This window comes from Sparus aurata, chromosome 23, assembly GCF_900880675.1.
Source record: "Sparus aurata chromosome 23, fSpaAur1.1, whole genome shotgun sequence".
Classification (NCBI taxonomy): Eukaryota; Metazoa; Chordata; class Actinopteri; order Spariformes; family Sparidae; genus Sparus; species Sparus aurata.
In genome coordinates this window covers 26,000,349-26,018,954 of record NC_044209.1, presented here as the reverse complement: position 1 = coordinate 26,018,954, position 18,606 = coordinate 26,000,349, and the positions used below count along the sequence as shown (strand labels likewise).

Genomic DNA, 18,606 nt, shown 5'->3' with positions numbered 1-18,606 from the left:
AAATACATCACGTCAACACTTTTGTTTTATCATTTTTTTAATAGTTTCTTATTATATCCATCAGTCACATTATGAGCAGCAGAATTTTAAATACGTATATTGTATTTAGTGCCACTGTACCTGTGGCTGCATTGGCACCTGGCGGACACTAGGTGGAGCTGTTAACCAGGCTGATCCACTGTGATGGAGCTTTGTTGGTCACTTCTGATCATCTTTGTGTGTTATGATCATTATCCCGCCGCTTCATGATAGAAAATAAAATTATTTCACATTTGTTTTATCTCTGAAAATGTGACAAAGACACTAAAATACAAATATTAACTATTATATTTAAATTTTGTGCTATTTCTCTGTTAACGTCCATCACTTGCCGCGCTCAGACAACACGTGCGTATGTATTTTTAATGTATTTATAACAACGCGTCCTCCACTTCTCTGCAGCACCGTTGCAGGATCGATCATTACCCATAATTCCACCGTGATAAGTAATCAACCGCTCTAATCTGCACTAATGAATCAGATTAAATCACTCATTAGGACACATTCCTCTCTGATCACGCCTCCCAGTCCTCTGGGGGGAAACCGGCGAGATTGGATTATTTGTCGAGCGTCAGCCTCGCTTTTTTTCCTACATTTCCCAGACTGCACCGCTGCGCAGCCGCTACTTGTCGCTGCTGTCGCTCTCCGGCTGCCTGTGAAGTGCCCGCGGTGAGCTGGTCCAGCATCCCTGCGCAGGCAGCGGGCAGCAGCAGCAGGCAGCGGGCAGCGGGGTGACTAGCTGTTAGAATAAACCAGGTGAAAATATGTAACCGCGGGGAAAAAGCTTCTGCGTCGGCCGCTCGCCATGAGGGAAGGAAGACATGGCAGATTGGATTTCGCGCTGCGCCTCTGTGGAGCACGGACCGTTGTGTACTGAGAGAAATAATGCGGAATATTTCCCCCTGTAGGTGTTAACGCAGACAAAAATACAAGATGAAGAAGCAGTTCAATCGGATGCGACAGCTCGCCAACCAGACGGTGGGAAGGTAAGAAGGCAAACCCGCTTTTTTTATCCTCCCCCGTGCGCTTATTCTCACCGGGCCAAAGTGAAAGGAGGGAGAGACCCCCCCACCCCCCCGCCGCCGGTAGGATGGGAATCATGACCCATGCAGATATGCTTCTGTGTGTGTGTTCTTCTGCATGTATGCAATAGATGCTCAGTGCTTTGTGCGTTAAAATAAGGGGGACAGCAGAGCAGCCCGTGTTTTAAAACGCCTCTGGTGCTCCTATGCGTAATGTCCATTGAGGCTACCGCAGAGGCAGAGTGGAGGCGCATTGCCCCAGTGCGACCTGCCCACGGAAACACATTAAATATAGACGATGGCAGCACCACACAGAGGCCGTCTGTATGCAGGAGCGGGGTGTCACCTGCCGGGCTGCATGATGATAACGGTGAAGTTAAGGTGTGATTACATTCAGGAGCTGTCAGGAGGCGTGCGTGATGCAGACGGATGCGGTGCGGGGCGAGAGGAGGGAGGGGAGGCAGAAAAGGGAAAAGGCGCAATGTTTTCATTACGCAGTAACATCAGCTGTGAGGAGGGAAGCACCTCCTGGGCGGGCGGGGAGGGGAGGGGAGGGGAGGGGAGCAGGGGGGGGGGTCATCAAGTCCGTGCATTCCTGAAGGTCGTAATCCACATCTGGATTATTTTAATCTACAATTTTTCTGTTTGAATAATCCTAATATGCCACTAAACGACCAGACCCGAGGATTCTCCCCACAGTCGTCTACCTGCGCTGCACCTGGGCGTCCCTGAGCCCCTCCCCACCTTCAGGAATAGATGCTTTGTGACCTTTCACGCAGGTCCCCTGGGTTTATCCCCCCTCCACCGCCCTGCTGGCTCACCTCACAGGGCGGCAGAGCAGCTTGTCAAGCAGGAGGTGTTCTCTGCTCAGTCAGTACACAGGGAGGGAGGGAGGAGGAGGGAGGAGGAGGGGGGATTAGGGCCAGGAGGTGTGTGGGTCATCATTACGACACACCTTGCAGGCTGTGTTTGTGCTATCAGTTACCTCGTCGGTTCAGGCTGCTTTCTCCAATCCCTCTCTGTGTGAGTCATTAGTGTGTGTGTGTGTGTGTGTGTGTGTGTGTGTGTGTGGGTGTGATTCTGGAAATGTGTGTGGGCTTCATATGAGCAGAGAAGGTGAGGCAGTGTGAGGGAGAGACGCACTCCCCACCTCGAGTGCACGCCGCTGCTGTTACGTGAGCGATATTCCTCTCGCGCCCGGCCCGCCGAGGTGGTTCTGTCGGTACCGCCGAGCCGTAACGAGCTCCAGAACACAGCCTTCACCGCAAACTCTCAAACACTGGATTCACAGCTCTCCTCTGCACGCTCTCTCGTGCTCAGGAGAGCTTCTGAGACTTTATTCGTGCTTCGTATCGGGCCGAGAAGTAACAGGTGTGACCCTCCGGTGACCTTGAGCAGAATCAAACTTTAGCTGTGCCACGCAAGAAGACATGAGAGGAAAGCGGCACCATCTGTACCGGGTTTCAGTCATGGTACCATACGGTGCTGTGGAGGAAACTGCCCATCAGACGTGTTCTCGCGCTGCAGAGAAAACAACAATCTGGAGGAGTTCGTGCTCCCTAAAGGTCGGCATGCTGTTCCCGTTTGTTGCCATCTTGTTTTGCATGTGTTTGAAGTCACTTTTCTTCTCCTTTGGTGTAGTTTGCACCAGCAGCACGTGACGGTTTTACCTTCAAATAACAACTTAGAAATCATTTTAACTATATTAGAGTGAGTGGTGCGTCTCGCTTTCCGGTCTCGCCTCCTAAATACCTGTTCTTCCACTATAAAACTTGGGTTGACGGGCTACGATGTCCCTCAAGAAGTGCCGAAGACTTCCCAACGTTACGTAAGACACAACCCACCGTGGGTCTTTAGCTAGCTGTAAGAAGAACAAGGTCAGGATTCTCTGAAGCTAAGAGTCAAGACGTGAGAGTAATCACATTCACATTACATGCTTATGACTTTCACATCTAGAGCTAGCATTGGTGTGCAGCTAGGGGAGAATGCTGCCAAGCCAATGACCCCAGTTCAAGACTGCGTTCCAACGTTTGTAAGGGTCAATATATATATAGATTTACAGCGACACTGGAACATTTTCCAGCTGCGTTTGCGGCCACTAAAACAAGTTATTTTTAATGGGAAGTCAAGGTGAGGTCAAGGATCTAAAAAAAATGGAGTTGCATCGTAAAGAAATGTAAAGTTTGAGGTATCACATCGTGGGAAGCTGCGGAGGACGTTGTTAACAGCTATTCCTGCAACTGGGTTGGTTAGCGAGCCCTTAGCTAAATAGAAAATAAGGCAGACGCTGAGCTAGCTTTGTTGCTTTCGGACTAGTCAGTAATATTAGCCGGCTTGCTAAGTTGCGTCTTGCGTTGGACTTCAAGCTAACTGTGCGTTTCCTTTGGTCGCCCGATGCTGTAACTTCTGGGAGAACATCAGACGACGCCTGAGAGAGCGAGGCAGGAAGTTTGCGAACATGACTGAATGTGACGCTCCTGCAAGACGTCAACAAACTCCGTCTTTTCCCTTTCGTTGTGTTGATTGAGAGGCTCCTAACAGCAGAAATCACATACCGTGTCAGCCTTGGTTCTGTACGGTTCTCTGGATGAAACTGCCCATCAAAAAGTGTTTTTATGTTGCCAAGAAAATAACAATCTGGAGGAGTGTGTGCTCGCTAAAGGTCGGCGTGCTTGTTCCTGCTGATTGCCTCTTGTTTCTGCATGTATTAAAAAAATCGCGTTAATCGAGTTAAAGATGCGTTGTGTCGAGGCGTCACATGCCGTACGTGGCTCGTTCTCTTTGTGTTTGCATCCCGACCATGAAGGGCGATGATGTCCCCTGACAGAACCACCCACAGAGCAGAGACGTGTGAGCGTGTTTAGATGCTTTGACATTCGTGTCTGTTTGGATACGTATGTCCTTGCACACACACACACACACGTGTTCCGCTGTGTTAGTGCAGGATCAGCGGGCGGGGTCAGACGAATGTGTGTGAGTGCAGATTAATGAGGCGTCTTAATGTAAACATTCACACACAGCGAATCTTTTTCCCATCACGCTGCAGTTCAAGGCAGCTCCTTTCTCCTGCGCGTGGGGGGGGGGACGGCATCGCGACTTTAATGGCTGTTGAACACACCCCGCAGAGAGTAACCGCGCACGTTGACTGCAATGAGGACGCTTCAGGTTAAAAGTCTCGCCGTCTTTTTTATTTCTCTCTCCGCTGGTCGGCTGTGTGGGATGAAATTCTCATGCTCCTGGTTGCAGTACAGATGTTACCCCGCAAAGAGAAGAATAATTTAGCAAGCCAGGACAAAAGCCTGTTGATTAATGAGTTCACTTAGGGCGGGGAGATACGTTATGATTGCATCGTTATTTAAATATGAGACCATGGCTTAATACCATTTCCAGGTTTTTCCCCTACCTCAGGTGTTCGACAGCCCCTTCGTCCCTCAGAACAGCAGAAGTGGTTTAAATCTCCCTAATTAAATGGGACAACTCTTCAAAACCATCACACATCATCAGTTGACGTCGACTATCCGCCGACGATTCCTCCTGCGTCGCTATAGCGGTCCTGGTCTCATCACAGCGCCAGTTGCCACTCATTGGATAGAGATAAAAAAGCATGGACGCTTATCAATCAAGTCATCAAATAAAAACAGAGCACTGCTTCATTACCTGGACACTAGCGGCGCTTCATAGGCCACCTGTGCTCGCCTGCACTGATATTAGAGGAGCGGCACCAACTGCAGAGATTTCACCAACGAACTTCAGTTGAATTTCAGGCGTCATGAGCCGAATCAGCTGTAACAATGTTACGTTAGCCAGCTAGCTTGTTAGCTACCAAGACGTCAGCAAGCTAGTAGCAAATGAGCGTCAGAAAAGTCCATTTGGAGCGCCACGTAACCTTGACTCTTTACCCTGCACGTCACCCCCGGCACGAGTTTTATTAAGATCTAATTTAAATATCGGCCTAGATTTTGGATGTACCGTTACATCGCGATGTGGCGTAAGTGTTGTCTTCTCCTGGTTTTAAAGGTTAACTTACCGGGCTGTTCTACTTGGATCCACGCGGTCATTAAATCCACATTACTGCTGATTATATATCAGAAATGTTGTATTAATTTTCTGTAAAAGTAACAATAGTTTCCCCCACGATATTGTCAAAATATCCATATTGAGGTATTTGTTAAAAAATATTGTGATATTTGACTTTGTGAAGTTTAGAATATAACCGTAAAATACTGTGACACTATTTTGAGGCCACGTCATCGAGTCCTGACTTCACGGATCATAGTTCTGCTCCATCTCGTGCTCACTGGCTCTTCAGACGCTCGACTCTGCTGACTCAAGCTCCACAGTCGTCATAGTGGATTCGGGGTTACCGCGTCGGTTTGACCTCGGCGAACCTCGGCAGTCTCACTGGAGCCGTTAATAACCCCGCCCGGCCCCTCGGCCTTCTTCAAACCAGCTCAGCAGATCCACAGGAAGCGGGTCGTGTTAGCACTTTGATGACAAGAATCTGAGTGTGTCGTCGTTAAGATGTAATTAACGGGCTGTTACGACTGCAGACTCTTAATCCAGTCGTCTCTTTCTGGCATGAATTATCGTGCGGAAGCACATTTCTGCCAGATAAAGAAAAACAGATGAAAACTGAGCTGAGTAAAGATAAAAGACATAATTATTATGGGATAAAAAGGTCAAACCAAGGCTAAATTCCAACTTTTTCTCTATTCATTTTTAATCAAGACTTATTTTCATCTTTTTTCCCAGACTTTTATTTTGAAACACTTCTTATTCATTGAATTTTCAACATTCAGGGACAGAAAAAAGACGACAAACAGCAACATGACTAAAACTGATAGATGATGCATACAACATAAAATAGATTCAGTGATATCAGATTCAGTTTACAGCAGAAAATAGATAGAAGATCAGTAAAATGTTATTTTCCCTCTGCGTTTGTACATAACTCACATATAAATCCTTTCTTAGCTTGCTGTGATGCTCCACATACATCTTCATTTTCCATAAAATGAATGAAAAGACCTCGTTATAACCTTTACGAATCTAAGTGAGAGAAAGGAGGACGTCTCTGCTCTCTACTTTTAAAATCACCAGGATCAGTTGTGTAGATTCCTACGAGGACGGAGAGGTGAATCCACGCCCGTCATCCTCCCTCCTGCACGTGACACCTCACCATGTTTCACTCCCATCGGCAGTGAAAACAGTGCACAAGTCTTTTGTTTTTTTCTGTCTTACATGTGATGGAGATTGAAGGTCTTTTTTCAGTGGGGGGTTGGCGATCAGGTGTGCTGTGTCAGCACTCTTCTGGCTGCCGCTGCTGCTGCTGCTGCTGCCGCTGGGTGAGATCCACATCATGTGATCTGCGGCTTGACCAATCAACCTCTGTGGAGCTGCAAGACCTCATGCTGGATGGAGGATGTGCAGCCATGCATACTCTGTAGCTTAAAGAAATGTGTTATGGTGCAGTGGGAGAGACAAAGGGCTGTCACAGCGCTGCAAAGAGAGAAATCATCCCTGCATTTCCTCTCGTTTGGTTAAACTAAGCTGCTTTTTTTTTGGTGGCGTGGCTTTAAATTCAAAGCTGAGTGCTTCTGCAAAAACAATCTCCATGATCTAAACAGTCATTTTTAAGTGTTTGTCCACATTGTGATTTATTTAACGCACCAAACAAGCCAGAAAAAGATTACTTTATTCCAGCCGGCTCCCACCCTCCGGTTCTCTTGACCTATTTCTGTATTCCCAGCTCTCCGTCCTATCTGGGTCTAGGACAGCCGGGTAAAGAGTCCACGATACGCGTCTGTGACACTGTCACACTGATTTCACACATGAGAAAATGAAAAACTGGCTTTTTTTTACCCCCCCAGTTCTTTTCACTTGATAAGGACGCCGTCTGTCTCGGGCTACACCCTCCTGACAAATTGCCTCCCGCCTCCGCCCGCCCTCACACTCTGCACCACTCACCTGGGTGATGTTCACCAGCGGGTAATGGCGTTCTTCCTGCCCCGTGCCTTTAGGGCGGGCCATAACTCACCACTCCACCATGCAATTATGAGAAAATGGCAGCCACTTGTGGGCTGGCAGATGAGTTGTAGATGCTTTTCTCTCTCTCTCTCTCTCTCTCTCTGCATTGTCTCACTTTCGCTCTCTTCCTCTTCACAGTGTGACGCAGTCTGTGGATGTGTCGCAGCCTCTCTTAGATTTCTAGCGTTTATGGAAATGATATATAGGAGTGGAACATATAGAGAGAGGAGGACGGACACGTGGCAACGATAAGGAATGTGTCTTTGCTTGTTTGTGTATTCATGAGTGAGAAGTTGGCATGTTAGTCGGGACACACTGGTGGATTATCAGAGGACAATATTCTGCTTTTTGACCCTAAGATTTACATTTTTACTGCAGACGATTGCTGATAATCACGATCAAGTATCAGCCCTGAAAAGACTGTATTAGTCGATCCTAACTTTATAACATAAAACCATCAAACAGTTGATATATTTAGGTTATCTGTTTTTAAGCAACACATCCTCATACCTGTACAACAATGGGTAGCATGTCGGCTCCAAAATGACATATTACTGCGCCCAAAAACATGACCGAAGCACGACAGGTGACAGTCGTATAACACCTTCGCTGTTTGGTTTGGTTTAGGCACAGAACTGCAGTGTGGTTTGGGTTAAAATAGCTGCGTTACTTATGTGCCTTCAGTTAAAACGTACCTATATAAATGCTATGACGGGGCTACAAAATCAAATATCACAATGTTCTGTCCAAATATTGTGTTGTTTTTGCTAAATAATCATCAGTAACATGGTCGTAAAGAGGAAGCGGGTCAAGACAAGAATTAGTGGCTGCAGTAACGTTGTGTATGTCACGTAACTTTACAATGTCAGTAAGTTGAAATAACTCACAGCTCACGGCGCTCTCCATTCCTGCACGTGTTTTTCACTCTTTATACTTCCTCGCCTGACGTCCTCCTTTGCTGCTGTGATAATTAGTGCAGCCACTAGAGGCCGCCGTCTAATAAGAAACAACAATACAGTCTGTAATAAGCTGCTATCAAAGATAACCTGTTTGCTTATACCTCCAATTGAAGCATGATCAAGAACGTGGCAGCAGCGAGGAGGAAACAGACATCAGGTTATATCGTGCGTGCACACAATATATATCTCGATATTTTGAAATGATTTTTGATAAATAATCACCAATAGTGTGGAGAACAACAAAAGTGGGTCATCAGAACAAGTAGAACAAGTCTGATAAGTTCAGAAGTGGACGTCGCTTTACTGTAACGCAGCCTTTAAAACCAGGAGAAGACGACGCTTATCGTATCAGGATATAACGATGCTCATAAAGAGGGACTGAAAATAGAATATTCTGCATTAATCCGGATCGTATGAGTCTTGTAGACAAATTGCTGTCGGCATAAAACACGACTGCCTCTGCCTGTGAGCTCCTCTCGGCCAGGATGTAATACTGAAGGAACATACGGTCGCTGACAGGTAACACGAGACGTAGGAGGCGACACTGTTGCATCGCCTTCTCCTTCACCTCCTCCTCCTTCACCTCCTCCTCCTCCTCCTCCTCCTCCTTCACCTTGTTGCTCAGATGAATAAGGTGGAGGTCTCTGCAGCTGATGAACTGCTCCTCTGGGCGGATCACATTGTTAAATCTTGACTAGAAAGTACACTCACACTCAAGGTTCCTTCATTGCGAGTGGTTTTTTTTTTTGGTTTTTTTTGAGGCATTCATCAGAAATGAGTCATTACTCGTGTTGCAGATCGTGGATCTTCTTTTCAAGGCGAAGCTGCGATTGTATGGAGCCATTCAGTGTGAGCATCAAAGGTCCATGTTGATAACCGTCCCATAACCCCATCAGTGCCTTCCACAGACAGATTACTACAGGGTGGAGTCAGTGAGAGGGAGCCTTTGTCAAAGGGCCGATTTGGCCATCAAAAGACAGATGATGTCATATCAGACAGAAGCGTTGTTTCTGTGCCGCCGATTCCCCTCAAAAGACGAGCCTCTTAAAGAGCCCGGCGCTGTCGGTCCGATACAGAACACGTAAGAAACGACAGGACGGCTGCTCGCTCCCGTCTGCACTTTGATTTAGTTTGTGTCCTCGTTGATCTGCTGCATGTTAAAGAGGGTTTCGATCACGGGGTGTCGGGGTCGACCCAGTGCGCTGCTCCTGATCTCATCTTCAACAGGAAGTGACCTCGGGGTCCGAAACAAACGCAGCAGATGAATCAGATGCGATTCAGGCTGCGAGGCGTTCAGGGCTGATCTCATGCACGACACAAAGACACAAACAACCCACAAATGACTCTCTAAGTGCCGTCATAGAAACATAATAACTTCTGTTTCAATAAGTTTTCCTTTATCATCAGATTAAATTCATGTTTATTAGATTGAACTGTGGTTTATGGAGGTAATATTCTGAGGAGCTGCAGCCAAATCTTTGTCCCTCAAACAGAAATGTCATGTTAACAAGTTTAGCGAGAGGCATATTTAAAATTCCTGTGAAATTACAAGCAAATTACCGCAATAACAACCTTGTGATTTATTGAAAGTGACCTTTCTGTTATTTGATAATAATATTCTGCTGTTTTCCACAAGCAGTTAATAAATAGCTGGTTTTATCCGTTTTATCATGTTCGGGAAACTTTCCATTTTAATTTCCAACGAATTTCAGTTCACAACTTTTTGATGAATAATCATCAGTAACGTGGATATAAAGGTGAAGTGTGTCAGGATAAGTGTTAGAAAATGTAAAAACAGTCTTGTAAGTTTAAAATAACATCACTTTACTGTGGATGCAGCCTTTAAAACCAGCAAGAGACACATCAGGATGTAACGATCTCCAAAATCTAAGATGATATATGGTCTCATATCACGATAATGTTATATTACGTAGATTGCACATCCCTAGTTCTTTATTTTTTTTATGGTTGCTTTATTAGACTTTAAATATACTATCTTGAGATTAAAATGATGTGATCAGAAGACTTTGAGCAGAAACCAGTTGGAAGTTACCTGGAAATTATATTTATTAGAAAACAACAGAATTTTTAAATCACGTCGGGGTAATTTTCAATGAATCTTGAGGTAATAAATGTTGTGATTACGGGAATGAAAGAACTGCAGAACTGTGAAGTGGTTACTGAAATAAATAATGTAGTCAAAGTAGCGTTACATGACGTTACTGCTGTGAAAACATGTTCAGAAATAGAAACTCTGAGATGGTGACGTCCAACACAAGGTCTTCTACTGTACGTTCATTCAGCCGCTGCATTATTCTGAGCAACAATGAAGTGAGAGTCGCTGCAGCAGAGCGTCATTGTTGCTAGAAATAATGAAGTTCTCCTCAGGAGGAGGCGGGCGACTCCCTATCAGCGTGCCCACTTCCTCCCATTCAGGAATGCCAATAGTCTCAAAACAGGAAGCGCTAATCCACTAATAACAAATTTCCTGCGTTGTTTACCTCTTTCTCCTGTTAAACATGTAGAAATTCAGCTCCTTAATTACAAAAAGACGATTCTCCATCTTCAGTGTTTCTATACAGTAGGTGTTAAAAAATCTCCTCATTCGCTGTTGCCTAGAAACGCTCATTTGGTATTAGCTGTTTCATCAAACCTCGCTTGTTTTCTTTTTTTGCCAGCCCACATGTTAATTTTGCCCAAAAATGGCAGCGAGTTTCTTCTTTTTTGGAACCGACGCAGAAGGATGGCTCGAGAAAACATTTTCTCATCCGTTTTCTCCGGGCGGGTGCGCGGTTCTGATCCGCGGCGCCTCGTCCTGGTGTCTGTTCGATTGCTCTCTGCTGGACGTTTGGCATCATTTAGGCGTTTTGCTGCTCCGGCGGTGTTAAAGCAGTTAAATCGCAGAGCGGAGGGCGTCTAGTGCAGATTATTCACCATGAATAATATTAGAGATAACTCACTGCTTGTGTTTCCAGTGAAACGCTGCTGAATGCTGCAGGCTCTCTCTCTCTCTCTGTGTGTGTGTGTGTCTCTCACAGTTTATTCTTGCATACTTAACAGAACTGTGACCTAGTTTTTTTTTGCCGGACAACTACAGTAAGTGGGTTTTTCTGTTTTAGTAACCTTCGCATCCCATCAGCCCCTTCTCTCCCCGCCTCGTCTTTGGGGAGGAGCGGGGCCTCTCGATGCGCGGGAACGGTTCTGGAGGGAGGAAAGAAAGCAATAAATGGAGAAATATTCACGGAGCATCTCTAGCATGAACACTGCTGTGTGTGTGTGTGTGTGTGTGTGTGTGTGTGTGTGTGTGTCTGAGTGTGGATCTCATGCCAGCGCTCCGGGCTGTGTGGTGCCCTGCTGAGGCCCCGGGGCCGCCATTCTGCTCCACTACCCTCCCCTCGCAGCACAGGACCTAGCATCCAGCACGGCTCTTTCAGGCCTCAAAATTAGCGCTGTTGTTAGCCATGCTAACAACCAGAGCATGATGCTTTCTTTGTCTTCAGTCTCAGGTGGACCTGTGGACCGAAAGCCAACATCTGGCTCGCAACCAACGCAATATATTCAAGACTGGGGATGTTGTTTTTCTTCACATTGTGTGATTACGTCCACATGGATTATTCATGCTCTTATGAACCATGCACAGCAGTGAAAGGGGGGCTGAGCATGAACGCCCTCCAACATTAACATATCTGGAGATAGAAATATTTATTATATAACGCATATTTGTCTGGCGTGAGAGGCCAGAATGGTCAGCTGGGTTCGTGGTGCACACATGTTGCTTTCCATGTTGCGGAGTTGGAGTGAAGTGGAATGTCTGAGGTCTCTGGGAAAATATGCACATTAAAAATTATATTTTTCTATGGCCAGCTGTAAATACAAAAGCAACCCTCCCTCTTATCAGTGCTTTGTAATCGTTGCCTCCAGAGGTTGAGAAAGTATTCGCCCGAGTTCAGTCTTGGTCTCAAGGCCGCTTTAATTTGGTCTCAGCCTCAAAGTGGACTCTGGAGTTTGTCTCGGCCTTGACCTTAATTCCGACTTAATTGAAGGTCTTAAACCTTCAGTCTTGGTCTTGTCTCGGTCTAGATGCACTCCGATTATAGTCTTGATTCAGTTTTGTCCCGCCTTGATCTTGGTCTTGACTTGCTCTTAACCTTTCAAAGTCTTGGTCTTGTCTCGGTCTTGATGCACTCTTGTCTTGGTCATAACTTCGTCTTGATACACTCCGGTTATGGTCTTGACTCGGTCTTGTCCTGCCTTGGTCTTGATCTCGGTCTTGATGCACTCAGGCCCTGGTCTTGACTTGGTCTTGTCCCGTGTTGATCTGAATTAAGTCTTAAACCTTCACAGTCTTGGTCTTCACTCGGCCTCGATACACTCCGGTTATGGTCTTGACTCGGTCTTGTCCTTCCTTGGTCTTGATCTCGGTCTTGATGCACCGTGATACACTCTGGCCTTGGTCTTGACTTGGTCTTGTCCTGCGTTGATCTCGATTAGGTCTTAAACCTTCAAAGTCTTGGTCTTGTCTCGGCCCGATACACTCTGGTTATGGTCTTGATTCCGTCTTGTCCTGCCTTGATCTCGGTCTTGACTTGCTCCTAACCGTTCAAAGTCTTGGTCTTGATCTTGACTTGCTCCTAACCTTTCAAAGTCTTGGTCTTGATCTTCATTTGGTCTTAACCTTTCAAAGTCTTGGTCTTGTCTCGGTCTCGATGCGCTCTTGTCTTGGTCATGACTTGGTCTCGACTCATGCGGTCTTAACTTCCCCACTGGGTTGAGAGCGAGTTATTCAAAGTGTGGCAGCTGATCTCTTTCTGTCAATATTGTCTCAAATAATTCAGCTTCGTCTTCGCTTCGAGCCTTCGTCCGTGTTTGCGTTGCACTGATTTGCAGTTCTTGCTTCACTGATGTACCAGAGAAACAAGCCAGAATTTGTCAGCTTTTTGAATTTATCTTGTATGTGTTGGACTGAAATCTTGTGATGCATTTCAGCACTTCGCTTTAGTTAATTAATCAGTGTATTTATAGATGTGTGTTTTCACGTGTGTGTGTGTGTGTGAGAGAGAGAGAGAGAGTGTGTGTGTGTGTGTGCATGTTTGTATTGAGTCATCAGCACCTCCAGGTAAAGGAATGCCTGCGAAGTGGCAGATGGTTGGCATAAACCTGGCAAAGTCTCTCTCCCCCTCCACGAGCACGCCGCCCACATGGCTGCCAACTCTCCCACGTGTTTACTTTCCTCCCAGGACTCGTTCTGCACACTGTTTGCTGAGACGAATCTTCTCTCCTCACCTCCCAAATTCTCCTGCGAGGTGGCTTTACATCAGGTTCAAGCAGCTCTGGTTCGCCACCCCCCTATGCTACTTTGTCTCTGTGTCTTCACAGGCCTGATTATGTACGATACCGCTTCCCTAAGAGGAAATACCACTGACTGAAAACAAACAAGCTGAAGGAACAAGACGCTCGGCTGTCTTTGAAGGTCGGCCCCGACCCGTTTGAAGTCTGGGTCATAAAGGCCACACCGGTCGTGGTCGGAGAGGACGGCAGATGTTTGAATTTTTCATTCCCTTCTTGTTGCAAACAGCAAACGCAATTAAGTAATTGTGTTGTTTTTTTACCGAACCCCTTTCGCTTTTTCACGATTTTCACTCCCTCGGTCGACTCAACCTTCAGGAAAAACACTCCCACACTCAGATAAACAGAGAGAGTGGTCACAATGAAACTTTAAGCGTATGCAGCTGTCATATCTGAGCAGGTGGATCCACGTATCCCTGCCAGATATCGCTAACAGAGTAGCTCCTCGCACATCCGTGCCGCTGCTGGAGCTCCTGTCCCATCTGTGCCCCCCATTAGTGTCCCTCAGCTGCCAGATTCTCCCAGCGGATCTGAGGCCACGTAGACAGCGACGAGCTCGCAGCTGCACGCTGCAGACCTCCAGGCACTCAGCATGGAGCCCATGTGACAGTGTGGTGCGCAGGGTCTTTTTTTTTTCTTTTTTTTTAATAGAACATGGAGGTTCGGAGAGATTTTTTTTTCAGAGGGAGTCGCAGAGTGCCGCAGCAGAACGGAGCCAAACTTCAGCGAGCTGCTCGGGTTATTTTTATCCCCCTTTTGTCATGTAATCAGCAATCTGCGATCACACTTATCCTCGCAGATCACGCCAGAAATCTCTCGCTCTGCTATCAGTTTCTCTCTCTCCCTCTCAGGCGGGCAGGCACACACACATTTCCTGGATTTTTTCTTCCTCCATCAGTGAGCAGAGCAGTTTTCCTTCCAAGAGGGCCGAGTGTGATTAGATCCATTGGTACATGCCTGCTTTGACCCAGTTCCCATGACTCCGCGCTCACGTCCCGGCACCGAGCGCGGGGGGATGCTAATAACCGACATCGTTAGAGTTCAGCTTTGCTGTTGTCGGAGGCGACGTACGGAACGTGTACGCGCATCATGTCAACGTTAAAACCTTTCAGTCCATTTGTTTTTCTCAGACAGTTTAATTACGATGTATTTTCGGTCCGGCTGATGAACAATGGAGCACAAATCGAGGTCTTTTTCCATTCTGAGATCATTTCAGATTTCTTTTCTAAATGAACGATACAAAAAAAAAAAAAAAAAAAAAGCTATTATTCGCCATCGGCATTGGCACGGTGGGGGCACAATAGCAGGAAGAGGTTGTGCAGACAGGAAGGGGAAGTGTCGAGAGAGTATGTGCACCCGTGGGTGGCTTCTGGGGGGTTCTGGTGGTCTTGGACTCCGTTTTGGAGGTCAGACTTGCCGGCCCAAGAAGTCCCCCTCCCTCCCCTCGTCAGCCGGAGCAGGAAGTACATGTTATCCTCCGGTCTGATTAGATGGTCCTGATAGATCCCGGATTGTTGCTTTAGATACGTGCGTTATGTGCCAAACCACCCAAATCAGACATGTAATATACTGCAGGTGCTCCGAGGAGGAAATCTATCTTTTCTTGAAGGATTATAAAAAAAAAAGCACATCGAGCTCTGTGGGGAAATCTTCTCGCTGTAAAAGAGCCCAAGTCTTAATATATAAGCTCTCTGCACCGAGCTGACACCGTGTATTTATGAAATCCAGTGGTTTGCTTTTTTCCCCGAGCTTACGGCTCATTCAGCCCTCCGGATGAGTAGTTTTATCTGCTTCGGCGGCGCTGCAGCTCTGCCCTTTTTCCTCCAGTCTTTGGCTAAATCCCCAGTCTGCTGGATTCACAGCGGGACGAGACGCTCCTCGCTGGAGAAGTGGCGCGTTTGAATCGGTGGCCGACGTCTCGCCTGTTGCGCTCACGCTGGTGTTAGGAGACACTCCGGCGAGTTGGTGATGAATCTGTTGATGTATTGTCTAAGTCACACACACACACAGATGAACTCACATGAGCACCCACACATGGTCCAGAGGGACGGGAGCATGTTGGAGCTCTGCCACACTGATGATGATGATGATGATGATGTGCAGACAGACAGCGAGTGAGTCTGCATGAGATGTTACACAGCTGGGACGATGTTTCACAGACAGGGGAACATTCTGGCGAAGACACGCTGATGTGAAAGGCATTTGGATGCGTCTGAGACGCGCAGAGAGCCATAAATCACTGCAGCTGACATGTCATCATGAATTTATATCAAGGGATGGACAGTTAATGTGTTTGTAATGCTGTTATCATCAGTTTTTATTAATGTTTTTAACCGTTTATAAACTGTTAACAAGTTACTTATTAGTGCTTGGATGAATAAATATCTTATAATCTAACAATTGATGTGTTTTTGATGTCATTATTAACTCTTATTTATACATGAAGGAGGAATATTTATATCTAACATCAGCTCATGTTCGTGTTCTCTTCTCTGGATTTGCTGACTGTTTTACTCTTTTATCTTCACAGGGCGGAAAAAACGGAGGTGTTAAGCGAAGACCTTCTACAGGTGAGTGTGTGTGTATGTGTGTGTGTGTGTGTGTGTGAAATCACAACACCTGTGAATCGGACTCGTTAGTCCTTGATTAGCCGACCGTCTCTTAGCAGTCGCTCCTCTCGTTGTTCACGCTGAGTTACATTAACAGGTGTGAATAATGTGATTATGACGCTCGCGATCCGCGTCTCCAACGTCTCTGTTTGTCTCGTGACGCCTCAAAGCAAAGTCACGGGTCACGTGCAATAAGTCTTCAGTGAGTCGTTTCTAAATCTTCAGGTTGTTTCATTTAAACAAAGAGAAAGTCTGAAAGTGAAATCTGTTTTGTAGCAGAAACGCTTCCTTCCTATTTTCTTCCCACTCGCGATGAAAGGTTATTAATTATTCTATATTTCAGATTAATCATCAACTGTAACATACAGTAGTGACAAAAACACACAAAACAACGCGGCACAACCCCAAAAATGCTTTTAAACTGCTTGATTTGACTATTTTGGTATTTGACTTGTTATTTAAGTGGTTTTTCAAGCACATTTGCTGATTCCAGCCTTTCAAAATTGCAGATTTGCTGCTTTTCTTCGTCGTTTATGACACTAAATGAAGAGTCTCTGTGTTTTAAGACTGTCTGCTGGACAAAAGAAGCATTTTGAAGACGTCACTTTGGTCGCTTGAACATGTGTTCAGCATTTATCACAATTTGGGGATATTTTTCAGACTAAATGAGTCATCAATTAACTGTGAAAGTGATGGTAATGGATGTGTGCCCAGATGTTTTCTGATGTGTGTGTGGTGGTTCCAGGTGGAGAAGCGTCTGGACCTGGTCAAACAGGTGTCGCACAGCACCCACAAGAAGCTGACGGCCTGCCTGCAGGGTCAGCAGGGGACCGACGTGGAGAAGAGATCCGTCAAGTCGCCGTCCGTGAGTGTCCGCGTCCATCACCCGTCTCACGCCGCGTCGCTCATGATCCGCGTATGAATCTCATCTTCTGATATCGTTTCTCTCTCTCTCTCTCTCTCTGCCGCCAGAAAAAACTCCCGCTCACCATCCTGGCTCAGTGCATGGTGGAGGGTGCCGCGGTGCTGGGGGACGACTCTCTACTGGGGTAAGTCATCTTTAATTATTGATCGGGCTATCGGATTCTTCTCCGTCCTCATTACCCTTGTCTGCATTTTAATTGCGTCTGATTGCCTGTGACTTTCACCCACCAACAGGAAGATGCTGAAGCTGTGTGGGGAGACGGAGGAGAAGTTGGCCCAGGAGCTCATCCAGTTCGAGTTCCAGATCGAGAGAGACGTGGTGGAGCCTCTCTACGTGCTCGCCGAGGTAACTTGCGGCACCAATTAGGGGCCGAACACCTCCCTGACATGAATTACAGAGCCGCGCTCTCTATTTCAAGCAGAATATGTTCTTCATTTACATAAAAGTGCTGCTTCTTTTTCTCTCGGCGCTGACTTTAATCCTCTTGCAGGTGGACATCCCCAACATCCAGAAACAGAGGAAGCACTTAGCTAAACTCGTCCTGGACATGGACTCCGCTCGGACAAGGCGAGGCCACGACGTCCACGAATTAATTTTTTTTAAAAAACAAACGCTCGGGGTTTTAAATGTTTAAATGCGGTTTTCATCTCGTGCCCACAGATTTCATCAGTCGTCCAAGTCCTCCAGTCACCCGAGCACGCTGCAGCCCGGCGCCAAATCCGAGTCGCTCCGAGAGGAGATGGAGGAGGCGGCCAATCGGATGGAGATTTGTAGGGTGAGCCAGTTGAACATTATTCCCGCCTCGAGCTTCTTCGCTCTCCGGCTTGATTTATATCCCTCCTGCATGCATCGGACACAAACGGACCACAGTGCCAGGATGATGTTACAGTCACATGTGGGTGAGATCATTTCTTAAAGGACGGTGTGTGTCTGCTTTCTGTTTCAGGATCAGCTGTCGGCAGATATGTACAGTTTTGTGGCCAAAGAAATAGACTATGCAAACTACTTCCAGACAGTGAGTACACTGCGAACGTGATTAAATATTCTGTTTGGTTTTTTTCTGCCGTGTGAAGAAAAAAACGGTTGTTCCCGTGAGGGATGCAGCGATTAAATATTTTACTGGTGACTGTGGTTTTTATAATGTCCTGGTTTTGTAACTTTAAAGGCTCAACGACACAAAGAGTTCCTGTAGAGTGGCAGGTTTAACTTTAGGGGGAATTCCTCAACCTGTCAGTGGCAAAATAAAGGTTAGTGGACGTAACTTTGACAGTTTCGTTGCAGCCGTGTTGTGGCAGCAGACAAAACTCTCGGTATGACTGAATCGTTTACATGAAGGGCCCGGGATTAGAAATAATAGACTTTCCTTTTAACACTCGGTGCGTAGGGAATTTAATATTATGTCTCGTTTACAGCCAGCGCAGTAGCTGTGAGTGTAGAGTCGTGATTTCATGCAACGCAAAGTAACCCGAAGGCAACACAGCAGGAAAAGGAGCTTTTTCAGCATGTAATCCTCTTAAAGATGAAACACCTGCAGAAGAGATTTCTGTAATTTAATTTTTTGTCTAAGTAAGCAGCACTTTTCCTTTATTTATACGTATTATTTAGTGCTGTGTTATTTCATTTCAGCAAAGAGCAGTCGTGGAGACAAAATACAGTCAAACCTCTTATTAAAGAACGGA

At 46.2% G+C, this 18,606-nt stretch overlaps 1 protein-coding gene across 9 annotated transcripts in view; it reads left to right on the top strand.

The window, feature by feature from the left end:
* Window positions 1-636: 636 nt before the first annotated feature.
* Window positions 637-18,606, top strand: part of arhgap44a (Rho GTPase activating protein 44a) — a 37,791-nt gene continuing 19,821 nt past the window's right edge. For 4 of the 9 annotated variants that reach the window (XM_030406853.1, XM_030406852.1, XM_030406854.1 and 1 more), the window contains exons 1-8: window positions 637-1,025; window positions 15,924-15,963; window positions 16,748-16,867; window positions 16,975-17,051; window positions 17,161-17,272; window positions 17,418-17,494; window positions 17,588-17,702; window positions 17,874-17,942. In XM_030406853.1, coding sequence (XP_030262713.1) covers window positions 973-1,025; window positions 15,924-15,963; window positions 16,748-16,867; window positions 16,975-17,051; window positions 17,161-17,272; window positions 17,418-17,494; window positions 17,588-17,702; window positions 17,874-17,942 — 663 coding nt within the window. In that variant the 5' untranslated portion in view covers window positions 637-972. Of the gene's footprint in view, window positions 1,026-1,989; window positions 2,627-15,923; window positions 15,964-16,747; window positions 16,868-16,974; window positions 17,052-17,160; window positions 17,273-17,417; window positions 17,495-17,587; window positions 17,703-17,873; window positions 17,943-18,606 lie in introns of those variants that run through there. The other 5 variants (XM_030406857.1, XM_030406859.1, XM_030406860.1 and 2 more) reach the window with 3 other exon arrangements.